The sequence below is a fragment of the Salvelinus alpinus genome, chromosome 20, assembly GCF_045679555.1.
Source record: "Salvelinus alpinus chromosome 20, SLU_Salpinus.1, whole genome shotgun sequence".
Classification (NCBI taxonomy): Eukaryota; Metazoa; Chordata; class Actinopteri; order Salmoniformes; family Salmonidae; genus Salvelinus; species Salvelinus alpinus.
In genome coordinates this window covers 7289263-7310606 of record NC_092105.1, presented here as the reverse complement: position 1 = coordinate 7310606, position 21344 = coordinate 7289263, and the positions used below count along the sequence as shown (strand labels likewise).

At 41.6% G+C, this 21344-nt stretch overlaps 1 protein-coding gene across 2 annotated transcripts in view; it reads left to right on the top strand.

The window, feature by feature from the left end:
* Window positions 1-21344, top strand: part of LOC139546249 (interferon-induced GTP-binding protein Mx2-like) — a 158003-nt gene that overhangs the window by 135422 nt on the left and 1237 nt on the right. For both annotated transcript variants that reach the window (XM_071354395.1, XM_071354396.1), the window contains exons 2-14: window positions 600-653; window positions 5194-5228; window positions 5519-5700; window positions 6261-6398; window positions 8550-8704; window positions 9049-9187; window positions 9271-9469; window positions 10261-10339; window positions 10447-10569; window positions 11263-11395; window positions 11573-11731; window positions 19468-19544; window positions 19891-20085. In XM_071354395.1, coding sequence (XP_071210496.1) covers window positions 5206-5228; window positions 5519-5700; window positions 6261-6398; window positions 8550-8704; window positions 9049-9187; window positions 9271-9469; window positions 10261-10339; window positions 10447-10569; window positions 11263-11395; window positions 11573-11731; window positions 19468-19544; window positions 19891-20085 — 1602 coding nt within the window. In that variant the 5' untranslated portion in view covers window positions 600-653; window positions 5194-5205. The remainder of the gene's footprint in view (window positions 1-599; window positions 654-5193; window positions 5229-5518; window positions 5701-6260; window positions 6399-8549; window positions 8705-9048; window positions 9188-9270; window positions 9470-10260; window positions 10340-10446; window positions 10570-11262; window positions 11396-11572; window positions 11732-19467; window positions 19545-19890; window positions 20086-21344) is intronic.

Here is a 21344-nt window from a genome sequence, read left to right as displayed (position 1 = left end):
CCCAGAAGCTAGGATCTGCAGATACTTGGTAGATTTGGATTGAAAACAATCTACAGTTTCTAAAACCGTTAAAAGTATGTCTGTGAGTATAAACAGAACTTATTTGGCAGGCAAAACCCCGAGGACAAACCATCTAGGACATTTTCTTTTGAGGTCACTCTCTTTTCAATGGTTTTTCTATGTGGATCTAGATTTCTGTGGCACTTGGTTGCAGTTCCTATTGCTTACACGAGATGTCAACAGTCTTTAGAAATTGGTTGATGTTTTTCCTTTGAGAAATGAAGAAGTAGGGCTGTTCAGAACGAGGGTCGAGTCTAGTGTTCTGTTGTGGTTGGGGCGCACGACCTGAAAGCTCGCTCCACTTTGTTTTCGTCCGATTTTGAACACAGTTTATCCCGTCTTAACAAAATAAAAACTCTCTTATGAAATCAAATCAGTATTTCCATTCAAAACTTGGTAGGTATGGGTTTTGTCCTATTTTTATCGTCTTCTTTTCTAATTTTTCTTCACCAACACTGATAACGTCTCTCCCTCTTTTTTCAACGTCTCTCCCTCTTTTTTCAACGTCTCTCCCTCTTTTTTCAACGTCTCTTTCCCAGGCCTCCTGTTAAGAAAGACGTAGTAGGGACTGAAGCTACCGTCTCATCGTGGAGGTACAGTTGAAGTCGGAAGTTTAAATACGTCTTAGCCAAAACTCTGTTTTTCACAATTCCTGACATAGTAAAAATTCCCTGTTTTAGGACTTATAGCTTAACTAGCTACCTTATTGGTCAAAACTTAAACTAAAAAGTAAACCAACCTATTCACTTGTGCATTAAATAAATAGTTATTCAAAAGAAATGCGTTAACGACATTCGAATTCACGAGCAATTCGATCCCCTTTTAAATCTAATACCAATTAATTATAACAAATAAACTTTAAACTTGGTTTTAACAAGGGTATTACAGAATCAATTAGCAAAAATGTCAACATTTCAAAAATGCATTTTCAATTGTATCAATCTCCAAATTTAATTTCAGTTTCGTTGTGGACTTTTTTCCATAACAGAAGCACGCGAGCGAGTTCCATAACTTCCATTTCACAAAGCGATCTTCTGTCAGATGTGAATGAAAAGCAGGCTAATGTGGTCAACACTCTTATGAAAGCAAAGCAAATCTGCTGTGGTTTTGAGATAAATAGATGCACAATTTACTTTTGTAAAAGCGTTCAGTGTAAATTAAGTTTGATGATTTTAGTTGAATGATGATGTAATGATTAGAATGATTTAGGCTTTTATTTGAGGAGAGAACTATGAGGGTGCATCTAGTGATGACAGTTCTTTAACAGTATTTTTATGGTAGTTAAATAACTACAGTAAATTACCAAAAGTATATTGACACCTCCTCGTCAAACATCTCATTCCAAAATCATGGGCATTAACACGAAGTTTATCCCCTCTTTGCTGCTGTAACAGTCTCCACTCTTCTGGGATGACTTTCCACTAGTTGTTGGGAACATTGCTGCAGCGACCTTCTTCCATTCAGTCACAAAAGCATTAATCAGGTCGTGCACTGATGTTGGGTGATTAGGCCTGGCTCGCAGTCGGCATTCCAATTCATCCCAAAGTGTTCGATGGGGTTGAGGTCAGGGTTCTCTGTAGGCCAATCAAGTTCTTCCACACCGATCTAAACAAACCATTTCTGTATGGACCTCACTTTGTGCACGGGGGCATTGTCATGCTGAAACAGGAAAGGGAGACAAAGTTGGAAACACAGAATCATCTAAAATGTCATTGTACGCTGTAATGTTAAGATTTCCCTTCACTGGAGCTAAGTGGCCTAGCCCAAACCATGAAAAACAGCCCCAGACCATTATTCCTCCTCCACCAAACTTTACACTTGGCACTATGCATTAGGGCAGGTAGCGTTTTCCTGGCATCCGCCAAACCCAGATTCATGCGTCGGACTGCCAGATGGTAGTGTGATTCATCACTCCAGAGAACGCGTTTCCACTGCTCCAGAGTCTGTGGACGGAAAGCTTTACACCACTCCAGCCGATGCAACCACTTCACGGCTGAGCTGTTGTTGCTTCCACTGTCGTGGTAATTTATTTTGTCTGACCAGAATGACGTATCCACTCACTGACACTCCCGGAAGGTCCGAGGTGTGTCCCTCTCTGCTCCGTTTTAGTCAGAGTGTGGGCTAACCTGAGCCACGTCTAACGGAACCCCTGCACACAGTTTAACCTCTGTCTCCCAGGAGCAATCAGCAAGCGGAGTTAGAATCCCATCCTCGTCGCCAATTATCGTGGTAATTCTAACCAAAAGGACGGAGAGAGTATTCTTCAAAACAACTTTACAATAAGATTTGCACAAACAAAGCAATCAATAGCAACCACTCAAAAGTGCATCGTCAGGAAAGCCCAACGAACAGAGTTGTCTCTCTCTCCTCTTATAGAAAAAGTATAACCTATTTTGTCTACGTGGCCGTTTAGCAGATGGGTGGAAACAGGGACGGAACATGGTGTGTAAATGCTGATTTAGCTTGTCTGTGCAGATTAAGATGGCTGACGTTGCCACCAATGTATGTTCCTTCCTGCATGTTTCAACCCATCTACGTTCCTGTAGATTGAGAAAACAGGATGTCACATACTGAGGTCGCACCTAAACGGCTCTTATCGGTACGCCCAGACGTATGACTAAGTTACATTAACAATCCTGTATCAGCAAAAAATACTAACATATAACAATTGACAATTCTCAGGGTAAAAACAGCATAGTAGGTCTGTTTAAACAGTATTGTATGTAATTCAATATTTTCCTAAGCAAAACATTTACAGTTGACCAGAGCTGAAATTTTAAGAACTGACTTGTTGGAATGGTGGCATCCTATGACCGTGCCACGTTAAAAGTCACTGAGATCTTCAGTAAGGCCATTCTTCTGCCAATGTCTGTCTATCGCGATTGCATGGCTGTGTGCTCGATTTTATACACCTGTCAGCAATGGGTGGGGCTGAAATAGCCAAATCCACTAATTTGATGGGGTGTCCGAAAACTTTTGTGTATATATAGTGTACAAAGTTATGCTCCAATAGACATTGACCAAGAGGATAAATACATTCTAATCTAATAGTCTAGTCTAATGTTTAAAATCATATAAGGATTTTACTTACTCAGTTTCTACCCTACAGTTTCATTTTTACTAGATTCTAATCTAGGAACTCAACATCAGGAAGGTGTTCTTAAAACCTTTTGTCAATAGGGGAGCGCTATTTTCACTTTGTAAAAAATCGTTCCCAAATTAAACTGCCTCGTACTCAATTCTTGCTCGTACAATAGGCATATTATTATTACTATTGGATAGAAAACACTCTCTAGTTTCTAAAACCGTTTGAATTATATCTGTGAGTAAAACAGAACTCATTTTGCAGCAAACTTCCTGTCAGGAAGTGAAAAATCTGAAATCGAGGCTCTGTTCCAGGGCCATCCTATTAATTTGCCTGAAATCTATGGATCTACATGCACTTCATACGCCTTCCACTAGATGTCACGAGGCAGTGAGAGGTGGAATGGAGTGTATAGCTTGATCTGAGGTCAAACGAGAGCTCTTGGACCCCAAGTTTCCTTTGTTCAGCAAGGCGCGGGAAGGAGCCTGGATTGCGTTCTGAAAAGCTTTCGGTAAAGACGTTAGATATATGTGTTAAAAACATCATAAAGTAGTTATTTTAAACCGAGTTATATCAGTTTATATCAGTTTATTTCGTTTTTCGGCATTTTCTTTTCTGTGCGTTATGTGAAGTTGGGCACCAGTGTGCCACATGGCTAGCTTTGGTTGCTAATTCGTCAGGAGAAGACGACATTCTACAACCAAACAACGATTATTCTGGACAAAGGACAACTTGTACAACATTCTGATGGAAGCTCATCAAAAGTAGGAACCATTTATGATGTTATTTCGTATTTCTGTTGAAAATGTTTAGTAATATTTTCCGCCCTGATTTTGGGCGCTGTCTTGCTATAACGTAAGCTGTATGTCGTACTAAAGTTATTTTTAAAAATCTAACACAGTGGTTGCATTAAGAACTAGTGTATCTTTCATTTGCTGTCCAACATGTATTTTTTAGTAAAGTTTATGATAAGTTATTTGGTCAGATTAGGTGAGTGTCAGTAATATATCCGGACATTCTGTGAAAAAGTTGCTACATTTTCACAATGTATAACCACGGATTTCAGCTCTAAATATGCAAATTTTCGAACAAACCATATATGTATTGTGTAATATGATGTTATAGGACTGTCATCTGATGAAGATTGTGAAGGTTAGTGAATAAATTTATATCTTTGCTGTTTTTTTCGCTATCGCTACCTTTGCGTTGAATGAATGCGGTTGTGTGGTTGGCTATTGTAGTAAGCTAATATAATGCTATATTGTGTTTTCGCTGTAAAACAATTAAAAAATCTGAAATATTGGCTGGATTCACAAGATGTTTGTCTTTCATTTGCTGTACACAATGTATTTTTCATAAATGTTTTATGATGAGTATTTAGGTATTTCACGTTGGTCTGCTTTGGTGAGATTTGTGATGGTGGCTGCAATGTAAAACTATGATTTATACCTGAAATATGCACATTTTTCAAACAAAACATATGCTATACAATAAATCTGTTATAAGACTGTCATCTGATGAAGTTGTTTCTTGGTTAGTGACTATTTATATCTTTATTTGGTCGAATTTGTGATAGCTACCTATGCGGTAAATTTTTTGGGAAAATATGCGGTTGAGTCTTTTGCTATCGTGGTTAGCTAATAGAAATACATATTGTGTTTTCGCTGTAAAATATTTTAAAAATCGGAAATGATGGCTGGATTCACAAGATGTTTATCTTTCATTTGGTGTCTTGGACTTGTGATTTCATGAAAATTATATTATATGATATGCCTGTCGCGTTAGGCTAGGCTATGCTAGTCAGCTTTTTTGATGGGGGGATCCCGGATCCGGGTTTGTGACTCGTGAGAAGTTAATGTTTGGTATACCCAGTGTTTTACAGTTGGCAAATTCTAAGTTCTGAACTGGGCATGTGAGACTGTATCTCCTCCTATGTTATAGTGATGTGATGATTTAGATTATAATAACTTCAGTTCAAAATACAAATGCATTGCTGTTATTCGGTATTTTCATCTAAATGGTTTAGCTTTCATTCTCTTTTATTTCAGAGGAAGAGAGACATGTATTCTGACGATGGACCGAGGTGGGACAACATTACTTCAGTTTTTGGTTTTGAAATGATGAACGCCTACATTTTCCACTTGTTATTGCACACTTGCAGTAATACGCTGTACTACGCTGTACCACAATACCATAATGCTAATATTCAGACATTTATGGTGATGGTGATTATTTATACAGTAAATAGTGTGACATTTTGTTACACGTGGTGCAGAATCAAGATTTTTTGTGGGATACATTCTAGCCATGTATGTCTATCAACAAATTAACCAATCATAATGGCATTGTTTTGTACCCCTGACATACCCCCAGGATGTTCCAAGACCAGCTGGCGGAAAAGGTTCGACCCTTCATAGACTTAATAGACGACATGAGATCCATAGGGATAGATAAGGAGCTACCACTGCCAGCCATTGCTGTGGTGGGAGACCAGAGTTCAGGAAAGAGCTCTGTGCTTGAGTCCCTTTCTGGGGTGGCGCTGCCCAGAGGGACTGGTGAGATTCTTTATTGTTTTCTGAACATACAAAAAACCATTTGAAATCTATATTAGCATTTTAAATGTCAAGCCCAAATCACCCAAAGTCTGTGAAAGTGGCTGTGTAACTTAGACATGATTTGGGCATTGACTAGTTTTTGGTTTGAAGATGCTGAAGTTGGTGATTGATGCCAGTGGCTTGGTAAACAACCCTGAAGCAGGTGTTCTCACTGTCCTTGTCCATAGACGAGGTCAGGAAACAGACAGTACAATAGGACCACAGAGACATGGACATTACTGAAATGTATAGAATCTTCAAATTAACTTGATAACCGCAGCAAAACTTTAACCGCAGCAAAATGTTAATTGTTCATCAGTTTTCTAACCATTTAGTCAGACACTGTAAATGTCTGACATGCTTTCTGAACATTAGAGCAACCTTGTTGTCTGTAGCCTGCAGAAGTTATATATTTATCATGAAATGTATGTTCCGGTACATTGTTCACTGTAATGTCATATTGTATTGATTGTTCTGTAATACAGTATAACGATCTGTCATTGGTACTTCCTTGTTTCCAGGTATTGTCACCAGGTGCCCACTGCAACTTCAACTCTGTAACAACAGGACAGTGAAATGGGAGGCTGTCATCTCATACGGAGAGAAATTCAGATATGAATTTGACGAACCTTCAGAAGTCGTGAGACACGTTGAACAAGGTGAGATGGGAACGAACACACAGACACACAGACACACACAGACATATTATTCGATACTGTACCAGTGGAGGCTCCTCAGAGGAGGAAGGGGAGGACCATCCTCCTCAGTGAATTTCAGAAACATTTAAATAGCAAAACATTTAAAAAGTTATATTTTTTAAATAAAACTATACTAAATATATTCACATGACCAAATAATTGATTAAAACACACTGCTTTACAATGAAGGTCTACAGTAGCCTCAACAGCAATCTGTTAGGTAGCACCATTGTGCAGCTGGAACACAGCTAGTTAACATCTTCCACTGGGTATATATATTCCATAATCGATCATTTCAATATGCATTTTTCAAAAAGCATTTATCAAGAAGCATTTTTCTACAGCTGGCCATGCTATCCACCTGGCTACCCCTACCCCGGCCAATAGCTCTGCACCCCCTGCAGCAAACAAGTTAACAAACAGATCACCGACCATTTCGAATCCCACCTTACCTTCTCCACTATGCAATCTGGTTTCCGAGCTGGTCATGGGTGCACCTCAGCCACGCTCAAGGTCCTAAACGATATCATAACCGCCATCGATAAAAGACAGTACTGTGCAGCCGTCTTCATCGACCTGGCCAAGGCTTTCGACACTGTCAATGACCGCATTCTTATCGGCAGACTCAATAGCCTTGGTTTCTCATATGACTGCCTCGCCTGGTCACCAACTACTTCTCAAATAGAGTTCAGTGTGTCAAATCGGAGGGCCTGTTGTCCGGACCTCTGGCAGTCTCTATGGTGTGCCACAGGGTTCAATTCTCGGGCCGACTCTTTTTTTCTGTATATATCAATGATGTCGCTCTTGCTGCTGGTGATTCTCTGATCCACCTCTACGCAGACGACACCATTTTGTATACATCTGGCCCTTCTTTGGACACTGTGTTAACAAACCTTCAAAGGAGCTTCAATGCAATACAACACTCCTTCCGTGACCTCCAACTGCTTTTAAATGCTAGTATAACTAAATGCATGCTCTTCAACCGATTGCTGCCCTCACCTGCCCTCCCGACAAGCATCACTACTCTGGACGGTTCTGACTTAGAATAGGTGGACAACTGCAAATACCTAGGTGTCTGGTGAGACTGTAAACTCTCCTTCCAGACTCACATTAAGCATCTCCAATCCAAAATTAAATCTAGAATCAGCTTCCTTTTTCGCAACAAAGCCTCCTTTACTCATGCTGCCAAACATTCCCTCGTAAAACTGACTATCCTACAGATCCTTGACTTAGGCGATGTCCTTTACAAAATAGTCTCCAACACTCTACTCAGCAACCTGGATGTAGTCTATCACAGTGCCATCCGTTTTGTCACCAAATCCCCATATGCTACCCACCACTGCAACCTGTATGCTCTCGTTGCCTGGCCCTCGCTACATTTGTCGCCAAACCCACTGGCTCCAAGTCATCTATAAAGCCCTCCTTATCTCAGCTCACTGGTCACCACAGCAACACCCACCCGTAGTACGCGCTCCAGCAGGTATATTTCACTGGTCATCCCCAAATTCCAGCACTTTTTTGGCCGCCTTTCCTTCCAGTTCTCTGCAGCCAATGACTGGAAGGAATTGCAAAAATCACTGAAGCTGGATACTTTTGTCCCCCTCTCTAACTTTAAGCATCAGGTGTCAGAGCAGCTTACCAATCCCTGTACCTGTACATAGCCATTCTGTAAATAGCACACCCAACTACCTCATGTGTGTCACCTTGATCACAAAAAAAATTTGCGACGTCTGCACCTATGTTGTAAACATTCATTCATAGGCGAGGTTGTTGCAACCTCATAATGGGTATAGGAAATATTCCAGTATCACATAGTAGCCTAAACCTATCGATGTTACACTGAGCTGTGTGAATGGAATATGAATGACAGTCATCCAATATGCTGTAATGGAAATGGGCCATGCTCATAAAAAATACAATAGTTCTTCCTCATTTTAAACGGAATGACATTGACATATCTATTATAATTTATTTTGGAAAAGTTTGTATGGTATTTACCACAGACAACTACAGAATACATAATATATTATGATAATAAGAGTTCTGTCGGGGTATAAGACAGACAAACAAACAAATAATAAACACATCAATATTTTCCCATTGATTTAACAGCTCAGAACGCGTTAGCTGGAAAGGGAGTGGGGATATGTGAAGACCTGATCACTCTAAAGATCACATCCTCCACGGTGTGTGACCTCAGTCTGATTGACTTACCAGGGATCGCCAGGGTAGCTGTGAAAGGACAACCAGAAGACATTGGAGTCCAAGTAAGTCTAACGTTTATGTGTATAACTTTTGGACTTTGTCCAGTACATTGTTTGGTTACCTCATGACTCTTTGTTCTCATTTTATGATTCACTAATGATGAATTGTTTTAGCCAGGTGTAAAGACTTTTTACCATAATTGTTAGCAAGGTAGCTATGATGGTTGAATCTGGTGTGTTGACTTTGAGGAAGATTGAGCTTCAGAACCATAAAGAACAGAGTGCCCCACACAGGGCGATATCCCGGTAACAAGCGGTCTGATACCTTCTCGTGGATTAATCACATAACTCGGTCAAAGGCTTGAATCCTGACTGCTTTGTCACATTCTTCTTCCTTTTTTTTCTAGATCAAGAAACTCATTATGAAATTCATAAAGAATAAGATAACCATTATTTTGGCGGTGGTACCATGTAATGTTGACATAGCAACAACAGAGGCCCTGAAAATGGCACAAGAAGTGGATCCTGAAGGCACAAGAACTATGGGTAAAGACATTATATAGATGAATGTATTTTTAATAAGGTTTTTATATTAGCAGTTATCATAATGCTTTTCATTTGTCTTCAAGCCATTCTGACAAAGCCAGACCTGATAGACCCGGGAGCAGAGAAGAATGTGTTGGAAATTGTCCACAATAGAGTCATCGTTCTCAATATGGGTTATGTCATTGTGAAATGTCGTGGTCAGAAGAAAATTGATGAAAACATGTCCATTACTGATGCGATTGAGGAGGAGTTGGAATTCTTCCGAAATCATGAGCACTTCAGGTAAAATGTCTTCTTGCCATGTGTTAAGTAACTTGCATCTTTGTTTTTGATGGCTTCACATCTGAAAATGTTCAGGGCCCCAAACTGTTGATTTCAGGATTTTATGAAGATTATTTTTTTAGTTACATATAGTATTCCTGAGTGGTCTTTCCTTATGAGTCCCTCCCCTCCCTTCTCTTACATTTCTGCATATTGTACTTTATAACATTCAAAAGCAAATGACTAAATGATCCTTGGTATAATCATAAAAAACTTTTCCATATGTTAGCTTAGCACGTTTCTCTAGCTTAAACAGATTGATTTTGATGGGGATTTTTTATTATGTTACGTAGATATCTGTGGGACAATTGTAGGCCAGGAGTTAACTGACATTTCTATTTGAAAGTTTTAAATAAAAAAATGCAGGTGCTGATGTATATATCCCTGTGTTTCCTGTCCCTCTGTGCCAGTTTGTCTTGTATGTTTTTCAAGTCAACTAGCGTGTTTTCCCGTACTCCTGCTTCTATTCTCTTTTGCCAGTCCTCACGGTTTTTGAACCTTGCATGTTTTCTGGACTCTGTACCAGCCTGCCTGACCATTCTGCCTGCCCTGACCTCGAGCCTGCCTGCCACTCTGTACCTCCTGGACTCTGAACTGGTTTGACCTTTTGCCTGTCCACAACCATTCTCTTGCCTACCCCTTTTGGATTGTTAAATAAATATCAAGACTCAAACCATCTGCCTCCAGTGTCTGCATCTGGGTCTCGCCTTGTGCTCTTAGTTTGTTATATTTCTCTCCCTTTCAATGTATAGCTCCCTCCTGCGTGAGGAGAAGGCAACCACCAAGTGCCTAGCCACCAAGCTCAGCAATGCCCTGGTCAAACACATCAAAGTTAGTCCAACCACATACCTGATGGTTATCTGTTCCCCCTACACCCAGTGTACACTGGAAAACATGTGGTCTGGTACCTATTAACTTGTATGTTTGCTCCTGGTCAGAAATCCTTGCCCCAGATGTCAGAGACGATAAAGGAAAAGCTGGGGGAGGTAAAGCATTTATTGAGTCAAATAGAGGGCGGGCCTCCCATGGAACCTGAAGAGAAGAGGAAGTACCTCATTCAGGTGAGTACATCTTTCACCTTTCCATCTTTCAGCTTCGTAAACTTCTTCTTTTGTACAACATTTCTATAAAAATGTATGATGTAGGGTTGGAAGCCATACTGTTGCACAGTAGTTCAGGTGTGTTATTGTCATGGTTTGGTCTATTGTCAGGAGAATGTCCTATAGAGAATTTGGGCAATGGTACCTGGTGTAAAGACATCAACTCTGTTGCACATCCTCTGCCATTCGGATTGGTCAGATTTGCAACACAGGTGTAAGAGTAGACGCCCTGTCCAGAAAGATAAATAAAACAGCATTATAATGTTCTCCACATCCCACTTCTTCCTCTCAACACTCCCACTTTATCCACTCTCTTTCCATAATTTCCAACTGATTATGTTTGTCACCAGGTTAATAAACAATACTTTGCCTTTTTATTTTTATTTTTATTTTTTTGTCATTTAGCAGACGCTCTTATCCAGAGCGACTTACAGTAGAGTGCATACATTTTATTACATTTTACATACTGAGACTTGACAGCTGATTTTACAAAAACACTTGGACAAGCCAGTGTATTATAGTTCTTGTTTAATATCTGTAGAAGACGTGAGGATGGATGGGTCTTGTGGAGCCATTTCATTAAACATTAATCTAAAAGGACTAAATATGAAACATTTAAACAGGTATGTTTTATTGTTATGTTTCCATCTCCAGGTCATAACAGATTTCAATGAGCAGATTACCCAACTGTCCAAAGGGGATATTATCGTTGAGGAAAACCTGTTTGAGCTCATGCGAATGGAATTTACAGAGTGGATGGAATGTCTGAAAAATGCCAAATCACATTGTAGGTACAATTTTGAATAGCCCGGGTATTGCTCATCATATTACCATGTTTAACCATGTTTATGTTTCTAAATATCTATAATATTTACTGATATAATTATTATACTACTAATAGTTATGTCATACAACAGTGATTATAATCTCCAATGAATTATTAACATTGTTTTCCTGAATTTAGACCATGAAGTAGTGCAACAAGTGGTGGATGAATACGATCAGAAGCACAGGGGAAGTGAGCTGCCAGGATTCAGTAACTACAGGGTATTTCAACATGTTGTTCAGAAACTAGTGTCTGAACTTAAGAGACCAGCTATGACGACACTACAGACAATCAGAAGTAAGTGACCAAAAGCCCTTGTCTCGTCTACTCCATCTCTCCCCCTCTGGCACTTGTTGTCACCAGTTTATTCATTATTACGCACACCTGCCTTCATCGTTACGCGCACCTTATTGTTTATGTTCTGTGTTCTGTACGCTACTCGTGTTTCTTGTTTTGTTTCCTGTTCGTTTATTCATGAAATTCACTTCCTGTTCTTGCTTCCCCATTTATTAGCGTACACGTTACAGCCCTAGGTTCGATGTGATTTTCCAAAAGTCCCTTTATTGAACATCATGCATGGGTCTCTATGGTACTTCTGACAGGACAAACATGCCTATTATATTAATCAGAAACACCCAGAAAGCAGGTATTGGTGAATCACACCACCATCCACATCGTCAGGGCTGAAGTGGAGCGGGTCGAGAGCATTAAGTTCCTCGGTGTCCAAAAGGCTAATGAGTTAAAATGGTCCACACACGTGAAATAGTTATGAAGAAGGCGAGACAGCGCCTCTTCCCCTCAGGAGGTTGAAAAGCTTTGTCATAGGCCCTCAAATCCTCAGAGTTATACAGCTGCACCATTGAGAGCATCTTGATGAGCTGCATCACTGCTTGGTATGTCAAAATCACCACCCTCAATCGTATGGCTTTACAGAGGGTGGTGCGGACATCCCAGTACATCGCTGGGTCAGAGCTCCATGCCATCCAGGACATCTATATCAGGCGGTGTGAAAGGAAAGCCCAGAAAATGTTTAAAGACACCAGCCACCTAAGCCATTGATTGTTCTTTCTGCTTCTGCATGACAAACGGCTCCTGAATAGCTTCTATCCCCCAAGCCATGAGACTGCTAACTAGCTAACAAAATGGCTACCGGACTATCTGAGTTGAAACCTTTATTTTTTTGTATCTTTGCAATCTTTGCAATCAATGTCTCTATGTCAGAACTCTACAGACACACACACAGTGTCACTCCAACACACACACACACACTTCATTTGCTCAACCATATAACATCTACACACATTTATACTGACTCTAAACACACACAAGCACACGCAATCATCATATACACAGATGCTACTCTGTTTATCATATCCTGATGCCTAGTCAACTTACCCCTATACATACAGTATTTAACCATAGCATTTCACTATCCCTGCACATTGTACATATGGTAATTGAACATAGCCTGGAACTGTCCCTGTATATAGCTACTGACCCTGGAACTGTCCATGTATATAGCTACTGACCCTGGAAGTGTCCATGTATATAGCTACTGACCCTGGAACTGACCCTGTATATAGCTACTGACCCTGGAACTGTCCCTATATATAGCTACTGACACTGGAACTGTCCCTATATATAGCTACTGACCCTGGAACTGTCCCTGTATATAGCTACTGACCCTGGAACTGTACCTGTATATAGCTACTGACCCTGGAACTGTCCCTATATATAGCTACTGACCCTGGAACTGTCCCTATATATAGCAACTGACCCTGGAACTGTCCCTGTATACAGCTACTGACCCTGGAACTGTCCATGTATATAGCTACTGACCCTGTATATAGCTACTGACCCTGTATATAGCTACTGACCCTGGAACTGTCCCTATATATAGCTACTGACCCTGGAACTGACCCTGTATATAGCTACTGACCCTGGAACTGTCCATGTGTATAGCTACTGACCCTGGAACTGACCCTGTATATAGCTACTGACCCTGGAACTGACCCTGTATATAGCTACTGACCCTGGAACTGACCCTTGAACTGTCCATGTGTATAGCTATTGACACTGGAACTGTCCATGTATATAGCTACTGACCCTGGAACTGACCCTGTATATAGCTACTGTCCCTGGAATTGACCCTGTATATAGCTACTGACCCTGGAACTGTCCATGTGTATAGCTACTGACCCTGGAACTGTCCATGTATATAGCTACTGACCCTGGAACTGACCCTGTATATAGCTACTGTCCCTGGAATTGACCCTGTATATAGCTACTGACCCTGGAACTGTCCATGTGTATAGCTACTGACCCTGGAACTGACCCTGTATATAGCTACTGACCCTGGAACTGTCCATGTGTATAGCTACTGACCCTGGAACTGTCCATGTATATAGCTACTGACCCTGGAACTGTCCCTATATATAGCTAATGGCCCTGGAACTGTACCTGTATATAGCTACTGACCCTGGAACTGTCCCTATATATAGCTACTGACCCTGGAACTGTCCCTATATATAGCAACTGACCCTGGAACTGTCCCTGTATACAGCTACTGACCCTGGAACTGTCCATGTATATAGCTACTGACCCTGTATATAGCTACTGACCCTGGAACTGACCCTGTATATAGCTACTGACCCTGGAACTGTCCCTATATATAGCTACTGACCCTGGAACTGTCCCTATATATAGCTACTGACCCTGGAACTGACCCTGTATATAGCTACTGACCCTGGAACTGTCCATGTGTATAGCTACTGACCCTGGAACTGACCCTGTATATAGCTACTGACCCTGGAACTGACCCTGTATATAGCTACTGACCCTGGAACTGACCCTTGAACTGTCCATGTGTATAGCTATTGACACTGGAACTGTCCATGTATATAGCTACTGACCCTGGAACTGACCCTGTATATAGCTACTGTCCCTGGAATTGACCCTGTATATAGCTACTGACCCTGGAACTGTCCATGTGTATAGCTACTGACCCTGGAACTGTCCATGTATATAGCTACTGACCCTGGAACTGACCCTGTATATAGCTACTGTCCCTGGAATTGACCCTGTATATAGCTACTGACCCTGGAACTGTCCATGTGTATAGCTACTGACCCTGGAACTGACCCTGTATATAGCTACTGACCCTGGAACTGTCCATGTGTATAGCTACTGACCCTGGAACTGACCCTGTATATAGCTACTGACCCTGGAACTGACCCTGTATATAGCTACTGACCCTGGAACTGTCCATGTATATAGCTACTGACCCTGGAACTGTCCATGTATATAGCTACTGACCCTGGAACTGTCCCTTTCTATAGCTACTGACCCTGGAACTGTACCTATATATAGCTACTGACCCTGGAACTGACCCTGTATATAGCTACTGACCCTGGAACAGTCCAGGTAAAAAGCTACTGACCCTGGAACTGTCCAGGTATATTGCTACTGACCCTGGAACTGTCCCTATATATAGCTACTGACCCTGGAACAGTCCAGGTAAAAAGCTACTGACCCTGGAACAGTCCAGGTAAAAAGCTACTGACCCTGGAACTGTCCAGGTATATTGCTACTGACCCTGGAACTGTCCAGGTATATTGCTACTGACCCTGGAACTGTCCAGGTATATTGCTACTGACCCTGGAACTGTCCAGGTATATTGCTACTGACCCTGGAACTGTCCAGGTATATTGCTACTGACCCTGGAACTGTCCAGGTATATTGCTACTGACCCTGGAACTGTCCAGGTATATTGCTACTGACCCTGGAACTGTCCATGTATATAGCTACTGACCCTGGAACTGTCCCTATATATAGCTACTGACCCTGGAACAGTCCAGGTAAAAAGCTACTGACCCTGGAACTGTCCCTATATACAGCTACTGACCCTGGAACTGTCCCTATATATAGCTACTGACCCTGGAACTGTCCCTGTATATAGCTACTGACCCTGGAACTGTCCCTATATACAGCTACTGACCCTGGAACTGTCCCTATATATAGCTACTGACCCTGGAACTGTCCCTATATACAGCTACTGACCCTGGAACTGTCCATGTATATAGCTACTGACCCTGGAACTGTCCCTGTACACAGCTACTGACCCTGGAACTGTCCATGTATATAGCTACTGACCCTGGAACTGTCCCTGTATACAGCTACTGACCCTGGAACTGACCCTGTATATAGCTACTGACCCTGGAACTGTCCATGTATATAGCTACTGACCCTGGAACTGTCCCTATATATAGCTACTGACCCTGGAACTGTCCCTATATATAGCTACTGACCCTGGAACTGTCCATGTATATAGCTACTGACCCTGGAACTGTGCCTATATATAGCTACTGACCCTGGAACTGTCCCTATATATAGCTACTGACCCTGGAACTGTCCATGTATATAGCTACTGACCCTGGAACTGTCCAGGTATATAGCTACTGACCCTGGAACTGTCCCTGTATATAGCTACTGACCCTGGAACTGTCCCTGTATATAGCTACTGACCCTGGAACTGTCCCTGTATACAGCTACTGACCCTGGAACTGTCCCTGTATATAGCTACTGACCCTGGAACTGTCCCTGTATACAGCTACTGACACTGGAACTGTCCCTGGATATAGCTACTGACCCTGGAACTGTCCATGTATACAGCTACTGACCCTGGAACTGACCCTGTATATAGCTACTGACCCTGGAACTGTCCATGTGTATAGCTACTGACCCTGGAACTGTCCATGTATATAGCTACTGACCCTGGAACTGTCCATGTATATAGCTACTGACCCTGGAACTGTCCCTGTCTATAGCTACTGACCCTGGAACTGTACCTATATATAGCTACTGACCCTGGAACTGACCCTGTATATAGCTACTGACCCTGGAACAGTCCAGGTAAAAAGCTACTGACCCTGGAACTGTCCAGGTATATTGCTACTGACCCTGGAACTGTCCCTATATATAGCTACTGACCCTGGAACAGTCCAGGTAAAAAGCTACTGACCCTGGAACAGTCCAGGTAAAAAGCTACTGACCCTGGAACTGTCCAGGTATATTGCTACTGACCCTGGAACTGTCCAGGTATATTGCTACTGACCCTGGAACTGTCCAGGTATATTGCTACTGACCCTGGAACTGTCCAGGTATATTGCTACTGACCCTGGAACTGTCCAGGTATATTGCTACTGACCCTGGAACTGTCCAGGTATATTGCTACTGACCCTGGAACTGTCCAGGTATATTGCTACTGACCCTGGAACTGTCCATGTATATAGCTACTGACCCTGGAACTGTCCCTATATATAGCTACTGACCCTGGAACAGTCCAGGTAAAAAGCTACTGACCCTGGAACTGTCCCTATATACAGCTACTGACCCTGGAACTGTCCCTATATATAGCTACTGACCCTGGAACTGTCCCTGTATATAGCTACTGACCCTGGAACTGTCCCTATATACAGCTACTGCCCCTGGAACTGTCCCTATATATAGCTACTGACCCTGGAACTGTCCCTATATACAGCTACTGACCCTGGAACTGTCCATGTATATAGCTACTGACCCTGGAACTGTCCCTGTATACAGCTACTGACCCTGGAACTGTCCATGTATATAGCTACTGACCCTGGAACTGACCCTGTATATAGCTACTGACCCTGGAACTGACCCTGTATATAGCTACTGACCCTGGAACTGTCCATGTATATAGCTACTGACCCTGGAACTGTCCCTGTATACAGCTACTGACCCTGGAACTGTCCCTGTATACAGCTACTGACCCTGGAACTGTCCATGTATACAGCTACTGACCCTGGAACTGTCCCTGTATACAGCTACTGACCCTGGAACTGTCCCTGTATACAGCTACTGACCCTGGAACTGACCCTGTATATAGCTACTGACCCTGGAACTGTCCATGTATATAGCTACTGACCCTGGAACTGTCCCTATATATAGCTACTGACCCTGGAACTGTCCCTATATATAGCTACTGACCCTGGAACTGTCCATGTATATAGCTACTGACCCTGGAACTGTCCATGTATATAGCTACTGACCCTGGAACTGTCCAGGTATATAGCTACTGACCCTGGAACTGTCCCTGTATATAGCTACTGACCCTGGAACTGTCCCTGTATATAGCTACTGACCCTGGAACTGTCCCTGTATACAGCTACTGACCCTGGAACTGTCCCTGTATATAGCTACTGACCCTGGAACTGTCCCTGTATACAGCTACTGACCCTGGAACTGTCCCTGGATATAGCTACTGACCCTGGAACTGTCCATGTATACAGCTACTGACCCTGGAACTGTCCCTGTATATAGTTACTGACCCTGGAACTGTCCCTGTATATAGCTACTGACCCTGGAACTGTCCATGTATATAGCTACTGACCCTGGAACTGACCCTGTATATAGCTACTGACCCTGGAACTGTCCCTGTATATAGCTACTGACCCTGGAACTGACCCTGTATATAGCTACTGACCCTGGAACTGTCCCTGTATATAGCTACTGACCCTGGAACTGTCCCTATATATAGCTACTGACCCTGGAACTGTCCCTGTATATAGCTACTGACCCTGGAACTGTCCCTGTATATAGCTACTGACCCTGGAACTGACCCTGTATATAGCTACTGACCCTGGAACTGACCCTGTATATAGCTACTGACCCTGTATATAGTTACTGACCCTGGAACTGTCCCTGTATATAGCTACTGACCCTGGAACTGTCCATGTATATAGCTACTGACCCTGGAACTGACCCTGTATATAGCTACTGACCCTGGAACTGTCCCTGTATATAGCTACTGACCCTGGAACTGACCCTGTATATAGCTACTGACCCTGGAACTGTCCCTGTATATAGCTACTGACCCTGGAACTGTCCCTATATATAGCTACTGACCCTGGAACTGTCCTTGTATATAGCTACTGACCCTGGAACTGTCCCTGTATATAGCTACTGACCCTGGAACTGACCCTGTATATAGCTACTGACCCTGGAACTGTCCCTGTATATAGCTACTGACCCTGGAACTGACCCTGTATATAGCTACTGACCCTGGAACTGACCCTGTATATAACTACTGACCCTGGAACTGTCCCTGTATATAGCTACTGACCCTGGAACTGTCCCTGTATATAACTACTGACCCAGGAACTGTCCCTGTATATAACTACTGACCCAGGAACTGTCCCTGTATATAACTACTGACCCTGGAACTGTCCCTGTATATAGCTACTGACCCTGGAACTGTCCCTGTATATAACTACTGACCCAGGAACTGTCCCTGTATATAACTACTGACCCAGGAACTGTCCCTGTATATAACTACTGACCCAGGAACTGTCCCTGTATATACCTTACTTACATTCTCGTGTTCTTTTTATTTCTCTCGTGTTTTTGTTCTACTTTATGTTATTTTTAATACTTCATTGTTGGGTTTAGAGTTTGTAAGAACGGCATTTCATTGTACTTGTGCACGTGACACTTGAAATTGAATTGACTAAATAGGACATGTTGAAGATATAATTCACTCAAATGACATATTGGTTTCCTTACCCTATAAGCAGCCTATGGACAAGGTGTGACATCAATCCACATCAATCCGGTTTAATTGACCATTTTCTTTTACCATTTAGTTTCCATTGTTCACTCTTCATGTCCAAATGATCCTGATGTATCTCAAATTGATTGTGTAGCTCAATGAAGTTACTCAATGATTGTTTGGACATGAAATAATTATATTTGGACTATTGACTTGTCATTTGGATGTACTATCCCTTTAAATAACATTTTGTGGAATATCTATTTACCAAATACATTTGTCTCTTTTATCATCGTTTCACCAAATACCTTTGTCTCTTTTATCATCTCTTTACCAAATACATTTGTCTCTTTTATCATCTCTTTACCAAGTACATTTGTCTCTTTTTATCATCTCTTCACCAAATACATTTGTCTTTTTTAACATCTCTTTATCAAGTACATTTGTTTTTGTTTTTCAGACATGGTGCAGAAGCAATTTGATCATTTGTCCAGAGACAGCTTTAAGTATTATCCTTATCTTCATCTGGTCTCAATGGTAATGACAATTGTAAACTGTTAAGCACTCTGACATGATAATCATTCAATTCTCTATTCTGTGATTTTAGGCTGAAATTGAAATCTTAGTTAGTGGCACTAGCAAGAAGAGAGGAAAACATGAGGCAAAGTAGCACTTAAAAATCACAATATATTTTTATGAAGAATTACAATTACAGGTTGTCCATTGTAGGATTGTAGCTTGAAACGTTCAAAATATAACACCATAAGATACTTAGAGCATGTCGAACTGAACTTTGTTCTGAAACAGTAACAGTTTTTCACTGCCTCCCTGCATCCAAGATTCTTTATGTCCTCATGGAATCTTCATCTTTGTTTAAACTCAGAAAAAAATTGAAACAATCCAGGAACAGCAGTCAAACATAGTGAAGGAGAGGATCGTGGAGCAGTTTGAGATGGAGATGCAGGTCTACACACAGGATGAAATCTTCAACAAACATAGTCAAAAGGAGGGAACAGAAGAAGGCTCAGATCACGACACCAGGAGCATGTACCCTGGGCTGCTCAAGGCATACTATGAGGTACAATGCAACACATCTACTGGGCAGTATGTATTGAATGTTCCAGATAAACAATCTAATTAACTAAACCTTCAGCTAACATAAAACTGGCATGTTATGTAGCGTGCTTATCGACAAACTCACACACTTTCTCAACACGGCCTTCCACAAATTTGTTGAGATCTCAACATGTATGTATGGACTACATATAGCCTGTTACTCCACCCCAGAGACATATTAGAGATTGGACACTGAGGTTGCTGCATCAAATCACATGTATTCATCACACAGTTCACAGCTGGTTTAAAAGGTGTAGCAAAATGCTAATGTGCTAGCTCTCTCAATAATGCAGTACCATGCTGATGTACCGTGCGTTATAGGGAAATAATGCACACTCTAGAATGCCCGTCAAGCCAATCAGTAACGAGTATTCAAAAATGTCCATATGGCAGCCATGTTGGCAATATTGACCAATAGCAGTTCATGGTATTTACATTTTTTTAACAATGCTGTGTAAATGAAAGTCTAGAATTAGAAACCACATACTTGTCATGACTGGATAAATGGAATGCTTAAAAGGGGCAACATGGCGTCCATTCTAAAAGTTGGCCCAGCTCTCTATATACACTACAGTTGAAAAGTGTTGGGTCACTTAGAAATGTCTTCTTTTTTTTTTTTTGAAAATCTAAATTTGTGTCCGTTAAAATAACATCAAATTGATCAGAAATACATTGTAGACATTGTTAATGTTGTAAATGACTATTGTAGCTGGAAATGGGAGATGTTTTATGATATATCTACATCGCCGTACAGAGGCCCATTATCAGCAACCATCACTCCTGTGTTTCAATGCCACGTTGTGTTTGCTAATCTAAGTTTGTAATTTTAAAAGGCTAATTGATCATTAGAAAACCCTTTTGCAATTATGTTAGCACAGCTGAAAACTATTGTCCAGATTAAAGAAGCATTAAAACTGTCCGTCTTAAGACAAGTTGAGTATCTGGAGCATCAGCATTTGTGGGTTCGATTACAGGCTCAAAATTACCAGAAACAATTAACTTTCTTCTGAAACTTGTCAGTCTATTCTTGTTCAGAGAAACGAAGGCTATTCCATGCGAGAAATTGCCAAGAAACTGATGATCTCGTGCAACGCTGTGTACTACTCCCTTCACAGAACAGCGCAACCTGGCTCTAACCACAATAGAAAGAGGAGTGGGAGGCCCCGGTGCACAACTGAGCAAGTGTGACAAGTGTGACTAATGTGTCATTAGTCACACTCT